The 17,616-nt window shown below is 40.3% G+C and overlaps 1 protein-coding gene across 1 annotated transcript in view; it reads right to left on the bottom strand.

Moving 5' to 3' along the window:
- The window catches only part of LOC145991121 (uncharacterized), a 37,163-nt gene extending 24,066 nt beyond the window's left edge, over positions 1 to 13,097 (bottom strand). Inside the window, exons 1-4 of the mRNA XM_083126889.1 lie at positions 12,660 to 13,097; positions 4,172 to 6,172; positions 3,045 to 3,186; positions 1,920 to 2,155 (exon numbers count right to left, since the gene is read on the bottom strand). Coding sequence (XP_082983015.1) covers positions 1,920 to 2,155; positions 3,045 to 3,186; positions 4,172 to 6,086 — 2,293 coding nt within the window. The 5' untranslated portion in view covers positions 6,087 to 6,172; positions 12,660 to 13,097. The remainder of the gene's footprint in view (positions 1 to 1,919; positions 2,156 to 3,044; positions 3,187 to 4,171; positions 6,173 to 12,659) is intronic.
- Positions 13,098 to 17,616: the final 4,519 nt, after the last annotated feature.

The following is a 17,616-nucleotide window of genomic DNA, read 5'->3' as shown; positions in this document are numbered from 1 at the left end:
AAGATTCGGCATTTTTTCAAGGTGGGGAAACATCTTTAAGGATAGTCATAAAATATCTTGGATTCTCATACAAAAAAAATAAAATAATGGACGCAAAATAAAGTAAAGTATGGAGGCATATGGGGATGTGGAGGTAAATCTCCACACATTCTCGACCTAGGCCATATTATGGAGGTGATGTGGTTCACCAACCGCCTTTACCACAGGTTTGCCCCAGGTACTCACTTGGGCTGAGTCGACCCTGGAGCCGCTCGGGATATTTGAAAAAGTTCCACAAACCACCGTGGGTCTCACGCGTGAAAGTCAGACGCCCCACCAACTGGACTTTGTGCACTTCAGTTGCGGTATAATTGAAAGACGGGCAGACTTTAACGGCGACTTCGGAAAGAAATGATTATTGAAAGTGTATATACAGAATGGATTGAAAAGGTAACCTGTAAACAATGCTCGTTTCATTAATTCGTTCATGTTGTAAGGGAGATGGAAATGAACAGAAAAAACAATAACACATTCATCATTGTTGTCATCATTGTTATTCCATTTTCTTTGAAAAACAATAACACATTTCATCATTGTTGTTCCTTTTCATAACACGTTTTCCTCGACACAGCGTCAGACGGCTGCATTGCGTACTGTACCGCATGATATGGCAACACCGTCACGCTTGTTCCTTCAGCTCTCAATACCAAACTAATTTTGCGGCAGGTATAAGGTTGAAACCCAGAAGTTTGTGGAAGAAAAAAAAAAAAAGAGAGCGAGAAACCTCCACCCCCTTGAATCTAAGGATCAATAATCACCGTTCCTCCACCCAAAACTCTGATTTCTCAGTTTCCATCGACACCAAAAGCCATAATACCATCTTCAACAACTGTTTCAATGTTGCCATAATCCATCTTTTACCCCCCCCCCCCAAACTCAGACACGTCTTTCCGCAGGCAATGGGAAAGGGCCTATATATCAGGCATGCATGCCACTATACCCCCCGGACCCTTTTCCCTTCTTCCCCGATATCACCCATCCTATGCAGTAAACATTAGTGAAAGTACCTTATATTTGTTTCCTGTCGTCCTTCTCTGGCAACATTGTACCAACGCTACAGTCAGTATTCTGTGCTCCTACTCTTCGTCATTCTGTGAACCTCTTTCTTCCCCTTTGAAAATGTGGCGTAGGTCACGAAATATCAAACTTTTTCCTTTAATGTGGTAATCGTTTACTGTATCCTTCTTTATTTTTTTGTGTGTGTGTGTGTGTGTGTGTGTGTGTGTGTGTGTGTGTGTGTGTGTGTGTGTGTGTGTGTGTGTGTGTGTGTGTGTGTGTGTGTGTGTGTGTGTGTGTGTGTGTGTGTGTGTGTGTGTGTGTGTGTGTGTGTGTGTGTGTGTGTGTGTGTGTGTGTGTGTGTGTGTGTGTGTGTGTGTGTGTGTGTGTGTGTGTGTGTGTGTGTGTGTGTGTGTGTGTGTGTGTGTGTGTGTGTGTGTGTGTGTGTGTGTGTGTGTGTGTGTGTGTGTGTGTGTGTGTGTGTGTGTGTGTGTGTGTGTGTGTGTGTGTGTGTGTGTGTGTGTGTGTGTGTGTGTGTGTGTGTGTGTGTGTGTGTGTGTGTGTGTGTGTGTGTGTGTGTGTGTGTGTGTGTGTGTGTGTGTGTGTGTGTGTGTGTGTGTGTGTGTGTGTGTGTGTGTGTGTGTGTGTGTGTGTGTGTGTGTGTGTGTGTGTGTGTGTGTGTGTGTGTGTGTGTGTGTGTGTGTGTGTGTGTGTGTGTGTGTGTGTGTGTGTGTGTGTGTGTGTGTGTGTGTGTGTGTGTGTGTGTGTGTGTGTGTGTGTGTGTGTGTGTGTGTGTGTGTGTGTGTGTGTGTGTGTGTGTGTGTGTGTGTGTGTGTGTGTGTCAAAACGGACTAAAACTGTCTACACAACAACAACAAACTTACCATGACGTTTCTTTGCTTCGTACAACTTTTCAGAATAAGTAATGGGCTTCTTCCATTCGTCTCTCACCACAGCAGAAATACTGGTCTCTGAAGATGCATTCCCTGAGCTGGTGCTTAGCTTTTGCACAGCTGCATGGCACACGGAAGGAGGTTTCTTAGGTTCAGACTCACATGGACTGGAAGCATCTTGTTCCTTGGGTCCTGAAACCCACTTCTTACTCCTATCTTTTGCTTTCCTGAAATAAAATATTAATTCTGTTACATTAGAACCTTGAAGAGAATGAACAGGCTTTTATAATTAATATAAATTGTATTGTTACACTATTAAAAACAATTAAGTTAACATTATTGAGTAGCACTTCAAGATGAGGAGATATGCAGAATGCAGAAATCACACCTATCTTGGCAATAAAATTCTCATGAATGCTGTGAAAATAAGTCAGGTTCTCACCCGTGCATTGAAATATGCCATGAAGGCAAATGAGGAATGTCAATGAAGGACTCTCTATACAGTTAATCTTGGCAGATGCGATGTGACCAGAACCACACTCCATCTGACTTTACCACTTAGATAGAGGCTTGATGAACACCGGCACCACTTATGCAGGGACATAACAGAAAAGTTCTCACCTAGGAACCCAACTCAAGTTTCCTGCGTGGTAGTCAGATGCCCTACTGACAGGACTACAGCATTCTCTCCCAGTGCCAAAAGTTATCTTCATAATTAAGATAGACCTGCATTGAAGTTCAGAGCTGTGATGGTTCTGGGGCTCACCCAGCCTCAAATCAATGGTTACCTTGGGGGTAAAGGCAGTCGGAACGTGGTGCTGATCACATCAACTCCAAAATAGCCGAGATCAAGAATGTGTGGGGCCCTACCCCATATCGCCCCCTAAATGTGCTTTCATGGCATGGTGCTATGTGCATGGGGAACTTGACCATTTCCTGCTTTAAGGTTCATCTCATGTGGGAATCTACAAATATTTAACAAAACCATTAACATTACCGAACACTGAAATGTGCATGGCCCTAAAGATGATGTGACACTTGAAGCAGTATCCTTGAGGAAAACAGAGCAACGCAACCTTCCACATGTAAGTAAGAGACAGTGAAACTTACACCTACCTTGGAGACCCTCTTGGAGTATCGGCACTGGTGCTTGTAAGCCTGCAGTGACAGTGTCCATCGTCGACTGATCCATTTCGATCTTTATAACAGTTTGTACAAATTCTCACAGGTATGGAGTTTGTGCACATGTCTGAAGCAGCTGAAAGAAGAAAAGCAAATGGAAAGTAACACAGTTCCATGGTTCCAGTATTTTTGAGCATTTTAACAAGGTAAAAGTCATACAATTTGAGATTAAAGTTATAGAATGAATAGACATTATGTCATCAGGTATAATAGAACAAATCAAGAATAACAGCAATAAACATTCTGACCAAAATCTCCATGACAGATGATTCCGAAAACTATGGCTCTAAAACGGGACTCAACATACGTAAGAACATAAAACCACACAAGGGACTTCTTTGTATAAAATAGTAAAAATTTAATTTAATTTAAAACATATTAATCACCTAATGATTTCAGTGAATCAATATCACTATTCAGAATTGACTGTTTGTATTTGGCATTATATAAGCAGAGCATACATCTTGTGACAATAAGATTATGAATAAATAAGTAATTATTACACTTATCTTTATCTGTATTATTGGCACAAATTTCGTTTTAACACAACATCTCAACTTATCAAAACAGTCTTTGTGAGGTAATATCAATGAGCCTCCTACTTACTAATAAAAGAAAGTGTTGAAATCCATTTCTATTTCGGCTTTCCAAGTTCTTTATTTTATACAAAGTAAATTTTCGACAATGTTTGGGCCATAAATGCAATCACATTAAACACGTTTGTTTAACTGTGTTTTGTGTAAACTCAATAAAACCCACTTCTCAAAATAATTCTCTGTAATTCTTTTATTTCAACAGCAAATAAAAGGTTAATTTAGCTTCAAGACAAGTTGTTACTCCAAAACTGTAATGCTAAAGAAAAAAGAAAAATGCAGATTTTCCTTGAGAATACATCAATTCAGTAATTCATTTCCATTGATATCACAAAAAAAATAATTGGAAATACCTTCATTTTGGTCTAATCCTACTACAAATTAAATATTAAAATTTGCAAAACATTATCAAGAATATAAAGATAAAGCATTACTTCATAATACAGGGTAAAGTAGTGTGAAACTCACCTTGGCCAGATTCTGCTTTTGAAGGGACATAATAGGTGTCTCTGCCAGCAAGAGGCTGATAAGGCTTGAGATTTTTGTCCAACTGGCGCGAAGACTTTTCTTGACGGCTGTCACTCCTACTCCTACCTCCTCCCAAATCTGCCAAGTTGGAAGAATGCTCCTGAAGGATGAACTCGTACGTTCTGGAACTTGATGGCCTGCTGTTGTGCCTAGAAGGGTGTTTGGATTTCACCGGTGTACGAGCACGTGGAGATATAAGGTCCTCTATATATTCGTTGGCAACCAATTTGTTGATGATGTACCTTATCATGTACTCCTTGGCCACAGTGTCGGAGGATCTCTCCAAAGACAGCTTCAAGTTGTTGATCTCTCGTTCTAAATCAACAATCATCGATTCTGCTTCATTGTTGTGTGGATTCCTGCGAGAGCGATGAGGTGGTCTGTTACGTGAAGCAGTGCGTGAGAGCGATGACGCAGACGATGATGTGGCATCCCTTTTGTCATTCTCCTTCTTGTGGTTGGTTTCCGTCTCGTAGACGTGACCAGGAAGATATTCAAAGCTTCTTACGCTTCCAAGACCCAACGATCTATTGGTCGATAAGTATCGGTCATTATTACCCATAGACCATGATGTCGCTGTTTGAGAGCTTGCTCTACTTTCCAATGTTCCCGAAGCATGTCCGTCACTCTCGTTCTCCCTTTCCGAGAACTGATGCTTTGGTTCCACAAACACTTCTTGCGAAGCCTCACAGATATCAGGACATTCATCTTCAACCACTCCTGCAGCATCTTCAACAAATCTACCAGGCTGATCATGGATTTTATTTCCTCCATGCACAACCGTGGTGACCGAGGATGAAGAAACTGAATTCGCTCGCTGCTGCAGCATAAATTCTTTTGGTGCTGGCGGTGCAGTCTCTTCTAATGATGGTATATTAATGTGGCTAGAGCTTCTTTCTTGAACATGTTCGCTTCTTTCGAGCTGTGAGATGTCATCAAGTGAGCTGCTGCGTTTCAGTCTCTGTATATTGCACGACAGCTTTGTATACGGTGACAGTGCCTCAATAGATTTTTGCATCATGTCTTCTTCTGAAATGCGATTCAAGGTAGAAGCAGGCTGGTCTTTGTCCGTTTTATGTTTTGATGCAGTCCTCTGTTTCTGATTAACGGATTTCTCTTTTGTTGTACTAACTCTGCTTGGTCTGGCTGACGGAATGAGCACCTGCTTGCTGCCATTTTGCTTCACAGTCATCCCTTCAGGATCGGTTCTCATGAGTGACGTGAACCCACCCAGAGCTATTCTCTCTATAGTACTCAAGCTTGGTGGTACCGACTGCATCTGATAGCCAACGTCTGCACCAGAGTCCCACTCCAACTTTCGACCAGAAGCCACGCTAGATGCCGACAAGGCTGACGGAGACCGATCCCTCCCACCGTCAGCATTTTCGTCAGACTCCTGAACGGTCCTGTTAACATCTGGGTTCACGACTTCTTTCCTAATAGCACCACGTGAGTTTTGGCCACCTTTTTGCGTAGAATATTCCCTCCGCTTTGCATCACTTGTAACAACGATTGGATCCTCACTAGATTCCCTTGAGATTTGCATTACCTTCACACTATCACCATTACCACCCATAAGGAGAATGGGAGTATCCTCCGAATGTTCATCCCGCAATGTAATATTGGCATGAAGTCTCACTGTGAAATCATCCTGTCTGGCAGCCTCACCAACAAGAGGCGGACGTGTCTGCTGCCTCCACGTGCACATTTCTGTCTTGGTCACATAATTCACTGGAACCCTTGAGCTCCTTGGGGATTCCTGACATTGCACATCTCTTGATACAGATTCACCATGAATGACATTATCATCCGCCTCACTCAGAGGCGACTGGAATATATCAGGGCTCCTATCCATTTTAAAACATCAACTTGACAATACAAGGCAACAGAAATCTGTTGTGTGTGTGTGTTATTTGTTGTGGTACTGAATCTCAGCTTACACTAAAAAACAAACAAAATGTAAAAGCATAGTAGCATTTAAAAAGCCAACTGTAATATAATACTGACTAAAACTGTTTAGAGTGCAAACCAAGCAGAAATAAATTATGTCAAGACTACATTTAACTCGATAATCAGTGATCGAGAATCTGGATGCATTATTCCATCTTCATAACAATTCAGAAATAATCAGAGAGAAGAAAGGATGTATGGTGGAGACATGAAACTGAAAAGGGACAATCACAAAGGTACAATGATGGTCAGGCTGGAACTTATGTTAATCACTGAACAGACATGGTCACCAAAACAACATGCACTTAGCCACTTTTCTAAAATAATCACATTGGACACATTTTTACAATAATTTTTAAAAAATAGCCATAATGTTTCAACCTCTTAGAATAGTCTATCATCATAATTTCAATACTGGCTCAAGTTTCTTTTGTTTTATTGTGATTTCATCATATTACGTATTTTTAACATGTTTCGATTTCAATTTACGTCTGTTAACACTACTGCAGAGTTTTAGCGATTACTTACAGGTTACAACACTGGTTTCTCACTTCCATATACTTCTTATAATTCTTGTTGCAAAAGTGTCCAAATATCTTGTTCAATACATGGTTTGAGAGTTAGGTTAGGAGGATTGATTGAGCTGATGTTTTAAGTCCACTTTATGCACAGTAAGGCTAATTGGGACTAGACCTACAGTTTAAAGTGGGATCCGAACCACTATGTGCCTCCACCGAGAATCGAACCCGGGACCCCTTGATTAAAAGGCGATGATGCTACCACTGCGCTATCGGGGAGACCCTTAGGTTAGGAGGGTCTGGTCTAGTTTAATTAACAAAAATAAATAATTTACTTAATTAATAAAGTATAAAGGCAACTGCTAGGAGAGAAAAAAATTAAAACTTGCAGCACACAAAAATACACTATCAAGACAAATAACCAATACTACTAATTTGACAGTTCAAATGAGCCAAGTTCCTTTTGTTTTATTGCGATTTCATCATGCTACAACTGTAAATTTTACATGGTTCGATTTAGATTTACATCTGTTAACACATACTGTGGAGTTTTAGGAATTACTTAAGATTTTGTTCAATATATGCTTTTGTAGTTAGGCAGGTCAGGTTTGGTTCTCTTAGAATTAAAATAAAGTCCCTAAATTTACTTTACTAAGGTCCTACAATCATTCCCACTAGTCTACGATACTTACTGTCGCTTGTCAACAGAGAATACCTTGTCCATGGGAAGCGCACATGCTTGCGTAAGGTAATTATTAACTTTATTTTTTCAAGATAAATAACATTTTTTTTCTAATACAAACAGTGCTCGTTACTTTATGGAAGGTTCAAATTTCGTGTGACAATGATTTCCAAAACTCTACGATAATTAGCCTTTCTGCTAGGAGAATTTGAAAAAAAAATCATAAAATATTCGGAACAGTTACCTTTAAAACTTATAGTTTCAACTGAACCAGGAAACCGATATTGACAAAATTACCCAATATGCTAATATGCTATTGAGCTTTGAACACAATTTCAACTAACACGTGATTAATCTCTGGCCAAAAGTAAGTGTTATGGTGTTCATATATCCCCGTGGGCCATGTATATGCATTTATATGTAGTGCATAAATAGAAACATAATGCGCACAAAGAGTCTCCCCAATTGCGCAGTTGTAGCATCGTCGCCTTGCAATCAAGGGGTCCCGGGATTGATACCTGGTGGAGGCACATAGTGGTTTGGATCCAACTTTAAACTGTAGGACTTAAAACACCAAATCAATCAAGGAGTGAATTTACAATACCGGAAGTATCATCAATTGCTTTCAAATTTTGCATACTCACTAATTTTGGCCTCGTAATCACAAATCTGCAGTTAAAATTTAGCGATCACGTCTAGAAATTGCAAAATAAGTCGAAAAAAGTGGGTCCGTGAATGGAGTAAACACCCTTGATTTATGAAGAAAATGCAATGATTAGCGTTTCAAAACTATGTTTATGATGACCTTTAATTTTAACTATGCTTGCCTAACCTTACCGTGAATGGTTCGTGGGGCAAACATGTTTTGCACGTTTATGCAAGATGCCATTTTCTCATGCAAATCAACCTCCATGCAACGGGTCTCACTTATTGCACAACACTTGAGCAATGTTGGTAGCAAGACCGTTGTGCGGTATGGAAGACGTCTTCATATCAGAGTATGGAGAAAATCAGGTAAATCTCTTATATCCGGAAAACGGATTTCTTCAAATTTACAGGAGAAATTACTTACTGAATGCAGTTTCTTTATAGTTGTGGAAGTTCGGTGAAGTGTTTTCTTGCATCGTTCATTGAATTTTGCCGGTAAATCATCTATTTTTTTTTATATAAATGTGTGACCGATGAACGAAAGCTGTTGCACCCATTTCCTTCCAGACGAATCTTGCCTGTGTGAGATGACGTAATCACGGCCATTGTTTCCAAACACGTGTTTTTGTAACTGAAGAAGGTACGTTTCCGCAAATGGTTTGTGGGACTATGTGTCAATGGTTCGTGGGGCTATGCGAGAATCGTGTGTGGGGCTACGCATTTTTTTTTCTAAACCAATTTTTAACTATTCTAAACTAAACATGACCAACCTAACCTAACCTTACTGGAAATGGTTCATTGGGCTATGTATGAATGGTTCGTGGGATTATGCGTCAATGGTTTGTGGGGCTACGTAGGTATTTTTGGGTGGAGTGGGGTCGAGTACGGTAGTGAAACTGTGACCGCCATTTTGCATGTTACCGAAGGCAAAAAGAAACGAAGAAAACTTACTCGATATGTCGCAAATAGAGCTTATCTTGGTAAGACTGCAGAATATGGGCTGCTTAGGAGGAACGCAGTTTATAATTTTTTGGTAACGTTTTGTAGTTAGTAATCGGGAAAAGTAAGTTTTAAGGTGCGGAAAATTTTTTTTCTTTAAAAAAAACAGAAAATCGTGTCCAGGTTGGGCAGTATTGAAATCGTAGCAACGAAGGAAAAGGCATATTCCTGCACAAATCTAGTGAAAGCAAAAAATGCCTATGTTGTTAGGTAGCTAGGTTTAGTTCACTTAGCCTAAATAATAATTAGTCACTGTATTTATGCTAATGAAACCTAACCTAACCTTGTAGGCATTCCTCGAAGAAATAATGAAAGAAACTGTGTGTAAACAATATGGACACGAACAAATGGAGAAATGCATTGCTTTTAGTAACAGGAAAAACATTTTTCACTGTATTTATGCTATTGGAACCCAACCTAACAGGCCTAACCTAACCTTGTAAGCATTCCTCATCTGAAATAATGGAAGAAACTGTGCGTGTGTGGGTGGAATCCAGAGTGACAAATCAACTCGAATGCCACGAAACGAAGGGTCTCACTTATCGCACAACACTTGAGCACGTAAACAATATGGACGCGAACAAATGGAGAAATGCATTGGTTTTAGTAGCAGAAAAAAACATTTTTTACGCGCAATAATATAATAGTAATCGTAAAAGGAACACCGGAAAATGGAAGCAGAAGGTACGTACTTTCAGGGGATATAAATTTTGTTAGTCTATTTAGAGGAAAAAAGCTCTCCAGTGAGACCCTTATTTCTGTGAAATAAGCGAAATGCCAACTTCAACAATGTTTCTCAATGCAGAATACATAAGTACGAATATTGAAAATAAATGAACTAGCAAATTTCAGCCGTTTTCCGGAGATAAGAAATTTACAGAGGTAATTGACAAGGATATTTTGCAATTTCTAGACGTGACCGCCAATTGTTAACTGCAGATTCGTGATTACGAGGCCAAAATTAGTGAGTATGCCGAATTTGAAAGCAATTGGGAGATACTTCCGGTATTGTAAATTCAAACCTCAATCAATAATGGACACAAATTTTAAAAAACAATTGCCACTTTCCGTACATGAAATATCGGTACTACTTTACTATACCAGAGACACCTATCAATGTTTATTTTGCAATTTTTTACATTGATAACATACTATTCTGTGTTGCAGAACATTTCTTTAGGTGAAATAATGGATTTCTAATGAAAATAATGTCTATTTCTTACATACGATAGCCCCACGAACCATCACGGGGACGAGGTATGCCTACTATACTGCTTTCCCGGATTCTCTGGAGTAGCAACGTGCAGAGGGGAAAGCTTGTGGGCGGGGCCAGACTAGGTGGGGAAGGGCGTGGGATGAAAGCAACGAAGTTCAGATGTGTAACGGTCGTAAAGCAAAATGCTTTCTGCTGCCAATTTCTTCTTTTATTCTTAACAATGGCCAGTGTATTGTTTTACACAAATAACAAATAATTTTGCACGTTTATTTGTCTTTTGATGCTACGAAGAACAGAAAAAAAATTAAAACAAATTTAAACATACATTATCAAAAAAATGCATAACCACAAACTATGAAACATCATGTATCATAATGTGTTTTAAACAAGTCTGAAAAACATGTTTCAAACACTTTGTTTTAAACATTTGTAAAAAAAAACAAAGCCATGTGTTTTAAACATTTGTAAAAAAAACAAAGCCATGTGTTTTAAACTTTTCAAACAAGTTGTTCTTGAACACATTCAACACTATGAGGCGCTCTCCTTAATGCAGAGTTCCCCTAGACTTGCGAGCTGACATGTTTACTACGGAACTACTGAACCGCGAATGAGCCCCCTCCAGTGCATGCTCCTCCCTTCCGCGTGTTCATTGGACGAGGTGCACACCCTTCAAATGCGCACAGAATGCGTTCGCGTTCTCTTACTCCAGAGAATCCGGGAAAGCAATATAGGTAAGGTTAGGCCTGTTAGGTTAGGTTCCATTAGCACTCCTTTTGTTCAATTTAGCATATACGGACATCGGATTTACAAATTCCACGGCATTTTCCACACCCGGCAACAACTTCACGACGCATCCTCAACACATCATGTTGTAGCAGCAGCAATAGCGCGTATTGTGCTCTCGTGCAGAAAGCAAATGGCGGCAGCAGCAATAGCGCGTCGGAAATAGATTTTCGTAGAAAACCACATGCATTCGCATTAAAATGGATCAAAACTACATTCCCGAACATCAACAACGCTACAGAAAATGATTTGTGTGTGTACTTTCTCCTGTAAATTTGAAGAAATCCGTCTCCGGTATAGTAAAGTGTTACCGAAATATCTTTAGACATACTATGTTAATACAAAATTATTATTTTTTAAAAAAAATCGTGATCTAGGTTTGCAGCAAACCACTGTATTCAGTATTTAGACCACAGAGAAGTAAATGGTAACATTATCGTATGGGTAAAACGGATTCCTTCAAATTTCCTTCAAATTTACAGGAGAAAGTACTTACGGAAATCATTTTCTTGAGCGTTTTGGAAGTTCCTGAATGTAGATTTGATCCATTGTAATGTGAATGCGTTTTGTTTTCTGCGAAAATCTCTGTCCGACACGCTGTTTCTGCTCCCGCCATTTGCTTTTTGCATGAGAATGCAATGTTCCGTGTGTTAAGACGATGCAACCCCGTAGCCAGTGTTTCAGCCTCGCCGTGTTTTCACTAGAACCACCTGTCGAGTTCGGAACAAGCCATTTTTCCCGAATGGGTGTCACTTATCGCACAACATTGTAGCAACATTGTGTTCGGACGTCACAGGAGAGAGCTGTTTTTACAATTTTTCTTTGTATTTATGCTAATGGTACCTAACCCAACAGGCCTATCCTAACCACGTAGGCATTCCTCGTCTGACGTCAACATTCAAGGTTGCAAGATGGTTGTGCGTAAAGGAAGATCATTAACAAATTTGGAAAGAAAGATGGTTCCGACCTGAATGGGTGTCACTTATCGCACAACACTCTAGCAACATTGTGTTCTGACGTCACAGGAGAGACCTTTTTCATGTTAGGCAATACAAAGGTAACGCGTCTCTTAGCGAAAATATTATTTTTTCTTTGTATTAATGCTAATGGAACCTAACCTAACAGGCCTAACCTAACCACGTAGGCATTCCTCGTCTGACGTCAATATTCAAGGTTGCAAGAGTGTTGTGCGTAAAGGAAGAGCATTAACGAATTGCAAAAGAAAGATGGTTCCGAATTGCTGTTTATGGACAATGAACGTGGTAAATCGCAAGGTTATTTTACAAGTTCTACACGTAAATGCGACGTATTAGCATAATTTCAAATAGGGGCACGAAAGTAGATATTTTCCGGTGAACGAGGTTGCACCACTGCATAAATCGACAAAACACTCTCAGAACGCCCCCTAAACCAGTATGCTATCACGGCCATAATGTGTTACAGATTCGAAACAACAAGTAACAGTAAGTACTCGTAAATAGAGAAAATAAACATTATCTTAGTTAGAAATGCATTATTTCTCATTAAGAAATGTTCCGCAACACGTTAGCAATGTAAAGAAGTCCGAAATATATGATTCGTAGGTGTTTCACCCATACGATAATAGTACCAAGTAAATATTTGAACATTTACCTTTTAACTTCCTTTACATTGCCACAGTCGAACATGAAGACATCAGAGTTTGCTTAATTCTTCTTATTTGCTTGATATACTAGATGGAAACAGCTTTCAGTTTTGTGATAACCTGGACATTGTCCAGTTTATCCTAACTTTATGTAAATAATACCTTGTCCAGTTTATCCTAACTTTATGTAAATAATACCACAAGCATTTAAATTCAACACATTACTGATCTCAACTGAATGTGAATAGCCTTTCAAACACATCACGCTTGTTGTCTTTCTTCATAAATCTGAACGAAAACACTAGCACATAGCTTACTGTTTTGAAATAGAGAAATACAAAATCAAGTCGTAAATTGTTCGTAAAGATGTAAACATTCGTTACACCTGGCGGCTGAATATTGAACTACGTGTACTACCATACTCATTTACGTAAGTGGCAAGGCGCTGTAGAAGTGGTGACTACAGTGGTGATGTTGATGTTCCTATTTCGAGAGAAAGTACGTCACTTTGGTCCTTGGACCTTCTTTTCTTTTTTTTTCTTTTTTCACACACACAAAACTGTACGTAGTATCCAGTGACGTGCTCAAGCGAGTTGCTAGGGTTTCTGGGATTAGCTACCAACAAGATCTTCTGTTCGGCCCTGCATTTCTGGCAGTATCAAATGCAATGACTTATCCACACAACCAAAATTTCTTTAACACCCCAAGTTATAACCTTAATACAGTGGCGGCGATTAGGGGGAAGGGTCGTGGAGAGCAATTGCCCCCATTTTTGCCACTTTTGATCCAGAAATATGCTAAACCTTATCAGTATCTGGAAAGTAAACTGCCTTTGCCCCTCCCCCCAGTTTTGGCACCTCCCGTCCTAGTTTTGGCACCCAATCGTCGCCACTCCTTTCATATAAAATAAAAGCAATTTACGATTACGTGCACAGCACCTCCTTTCCGATTACTGTTAGTTGGTTGGTTTGATCATTGGCGATGCCGAGCGCCCCCCCCCCCCTAGGAAATTTTTCAGTTTAAACTAGATAAAATTAGGTTTTTGGCTTCTGGCGATGCTAAAAAAGAGCAGGGCGGTCTACCTTCCAGAAGAGCGATTGCGGGTACAGATTTTAGAGGTAAAAAAAAAAAGTAAAGTGCTCCCCTGTGCTTAGCACCACGCCATGAAGGCGTATAGGGGGTGTGGGGGTAACGCCCCACACTTTCTTGATCCGGTCGTGAGTGGGGGTGATGTGATCAGCATCACGCCCCTGACCGCCTTTACCCCCCAGGGTTTCCCCCAGGTACCCATGTTATTCGACGCTGGGTGGGCGCCGGGGCCGCTTCCATCGTTAGAAAAGTTCCCGGATTTGAACCGGCCGGGGATCGAACCCGGGACCTTGAGCATGGTAGTCAGACGCGTTACCGACTGAGCCACCGCGGCCACAGATTTTAGAGGAAAAAAATAAATTGATTTGACTGTTAGTGTATAATGACGTACAGAGCATTCTGTACAAACATTCGAACTTCTGTGAATTTATTTGTATCTCTCAAAGTTTGTTTTAAGTTCACTTTATGGTCATATAGGCTAATCGGGACTGGGCCTGGAGTTTAAAGTGGGATCCAAGCCACTGTGCAATGTGCCTCCACTGGCGATCGAATCAGGGACTCCTTGACTACAAGGCGACAGTGTTAATCTCTACATCACTGCGGAGGCCAGGCACGTATCCAGAGGGGGGGCTAAGGGGGCTCGAGCCCCCCGAAAGTTTTAGGTTTGCACTAGATAAAATGAGTTTTTTTTTGTTTCTTGTGGCGGGAAATAAAATAATGTGACAATAATTTAAGGAAAGAAATAATTATCGAGGCAAGACGGAGAATGTTCCCTAACCCTGTTATTGATAATAGCATGTATCCAAGATGGGGCACAGGCGGCTCGACGTTCTGCCCAGGAAATTTTTCACTTTACGTTAGATAAAAGTAGGTTTTTGGCTTCTTAAATAATGTGAAAATAATGTAAGGAGAGAGATAATTATCGAGGCAAGACGGAGCATGTTTTATACCCCTGTTATTATTAATAGCACGTAGCCAAGGTGGGGATGAGGTGGCTCGAGCCACCCCTCAGGAAATTTTTAAATTTACACTAGATAAAATTAGATTTTTGGCGTCTTGAATAATGTGAAGATAATAAATTTATAAATCTGAGAGAAATAATTATCGAGACAAGACGGAGAGTGTTCTATAACTCTATTATTGTCAATAGCACGTATCCAAGGTGGGAATCAGGAGGCTTGAGCCCCCCTTCAGGATTTTTTTCTGTTTACACTAGATAAAATTAGGATTTTGGCTTCTTGAATAATGTCATGATAATTTGGGAGAAATAATTATCGAGACAAGATGGAGAATATTCTATAACCCTGTTATTGTTAATAGCACGTATCCAAGGTGGGGTTGATGTGGCTCGAGCCCCCACCCCAGGAATTTTTTTATTTTACACTAGATAAAATTAGGTTTTTGGCTTTTTGAATAATGTGACGATGATTTAAAGAGATAGACAAGTATCGAGGCAAGACGGAGAATGTTCTATAACCCTGTTGTTGGTAATATTGCACGTACACTTTTCTTGCGCTTTCGGTGTTGTCTCAGCGCACTTGAGGACTATGTAGAGACTTGTCAGCATTTGGAAGCTGCACAACAAAGGTAGAGCCACACGTAGGACGATTCGTTGTAATTTCTAATCTCTGGAAGGCGGGAGAAGGTACGTTCTTGAATGAGAGAAGGAGTCAATTACTGGCGATATTAACGAATCGTTTTATCTGCGGAACGTTCTACAATATAATGAGGATATAAATACGCCGATTCAATTTTTCGATTGATCTGTACAAAGAATCGGTTAATGAGATTTCAGAGGTAAGTGTGACAATTCATACAGTCGATTGGTGATCAGATCAGTCAGCGTCCTCTGGTTGCTTTATAAGATATAGTGATTCGAAAATGAAGACATTGACGACAGCAGAACTTCCGGGGCCTCAGAGTAGTGCTAGCTCGGTTCGAGGGCCGAAGAGATCAAGGCCTCTCTCTCTTTCTCTCTCTCTCTCTCTCTCTCTCTCTAAAGTGAATATTTCATCAGTACCGGATATTAAACAGAAATAAACTGCATAGATCAACTGAAAATCAAAGTTTTGAGTGATGATTTAGTTTTGCCAGAACTAAATTTCGTATATGCAATCTGAGAATTTCATGATATAAAAAAATACTTTTGTTTAAGCCTACTGGGTTCAAAACACATTGAAACACTTAACTACCATAAAGAGACAGCCGAAAATTTTATGAATGTCGAGATTAGAAAGCAAGAAGAGACATTTTTGGCGGAAATTGCAGGCTCTACCAGGACCCAAATCAGGGCTCTACCAACTTCAACCGATTTTTCGTTAAAATGTCTACATAGTACATGTCCTGTGTATATCAAATCGTAAGGTGTTGCCTGTATAGTGAACAAGCACAGAAAATATAGGAGAGAGAAGAAAACTGAGGAGCATTATCACCGGTTGAGGACAATTTTTTTCTGTGGGCAACAAGAGCTACTACTTCAAGGTGACAATGACAGTGGCCTAATAAGGGAGATTTCACACCGTGTCGCCTGAAGATTAGGTTTGTGCGGCCTTTTGTGTCGCTACGGTGTGAAACGTTGCTGTTGATTGGCCCATTCCAATCGACATATATCGCGTGTCCCTTCGGTCTGAAACCTTCCTAAGTCTTGAAAATCCAAGTCACAAGGATGGAAAATTAGGGCCTTGTTAAGGTTAGGTGTGAAGGCAGGCAGACGACAGCACCCTAAAGGATCATATTTAAACCTGCAGGAAGAACGCATCTTACTTCAATCTCCAATACGATGATAAAAACTTCTGGTGAGTTCATTTTAAAAAATGTGTCAGAGATAAAGAGAGGCGTGCCCAGGATTTTCGGAAGGGAGAGGGGTTACGCATACTATTTTTGGTAGTCAGTCCTCATTTTGCCATTTTTTCCCTGTCTTTGACGTTCATCTTTTTTTTTTTTTTTAAAAAAAAAAGGAATACTGGGTCAAATGGGGTTATTACCTCACCAACCCTCCCTTGGGCACGTCACTGGAGATAAATGAGTAAGCATTTGATCATACTGGGAGACGAAACATTAGATGTGTTGGGAACGGAAGGGTTTTCATTATGCATGAATTGTTTCGTGATCCACCTGTATTCGAGAAGACTTCCTTTGTTTCATGCCGATATAACAAGACAACGGAAGCTGTGACAGGCATTTTTGAACACTTGTGAGTGCTAAGGCCTGAATCTGAACAATTTGGTGGGTTTCGGCTTTTATAAGAGCTGAAAAAATGGGAGGACAAGACACGTTAGTGGTGTTCAGGCTCGAATCGGAGAGAAATATTCGAGAGCTGTCTGCATCCAGTTCGCAACCCACAATTTGAATCTCGCGTTGTCGAGTGGATTGTCCATCCCGTGCATGTGTAACAGCTTCGTAAAAACACTCAAAGATACCATAGATGTTTTTATACCTGATGAGAAGAAATGGACAAACACACATACTGAGATGGATCCGGCACACATTATTAATGCATGGAAACAGAGGAGTCGAGTGGTAAATAATGTTCCGATTTCACGTTCTGATTAAAATGATAGCCTTACAGTGGCAACGATTTAAGAGATAGTTGTTCCCCATTTTTTTTATTTTTCTGCTTCAAAATTATGGCCTTTTAATGTTAAGCCTTGGCTACCAAGAGAAAGTAAACTTTCCTTGCAACACCCTCCGCCCCCCCATTTTGGAACCCATTTGCCATCACTGGTCTTAAGACTGTATATCATGGAAAGGCCTTTTCCGAATTCGCCTTCCTTCTGCCGATAGAGCGCGCACAGCCTTTACACCACCAGATGTTTTGTCCAGGCCCGCTTCGCGAGGCCCTCAAGAACACGCCTCCTCCGGTACACGGGCAGTTAG

The sequence above is a fragment of the Lepisma saccharinum genome, chromosome 8 (assembly GCF_977018435.1).
Source record: "Lepisma saccharinum chromosome 8, izLepSacc3.1, whole genome shotgun sequence".
Taxonomy (NCBI): Eukaryota; Metazoa; Arthropoda; class Insecta; order Zygentoma; family Lepismatidae; genus Lepisma; species Lepisma saccharinum.
The sequence above is the reverse complement of the archived record's forward strand: the minus strand, read 5'-3'. Positions and strand labels throughout refer to the sequence as shown.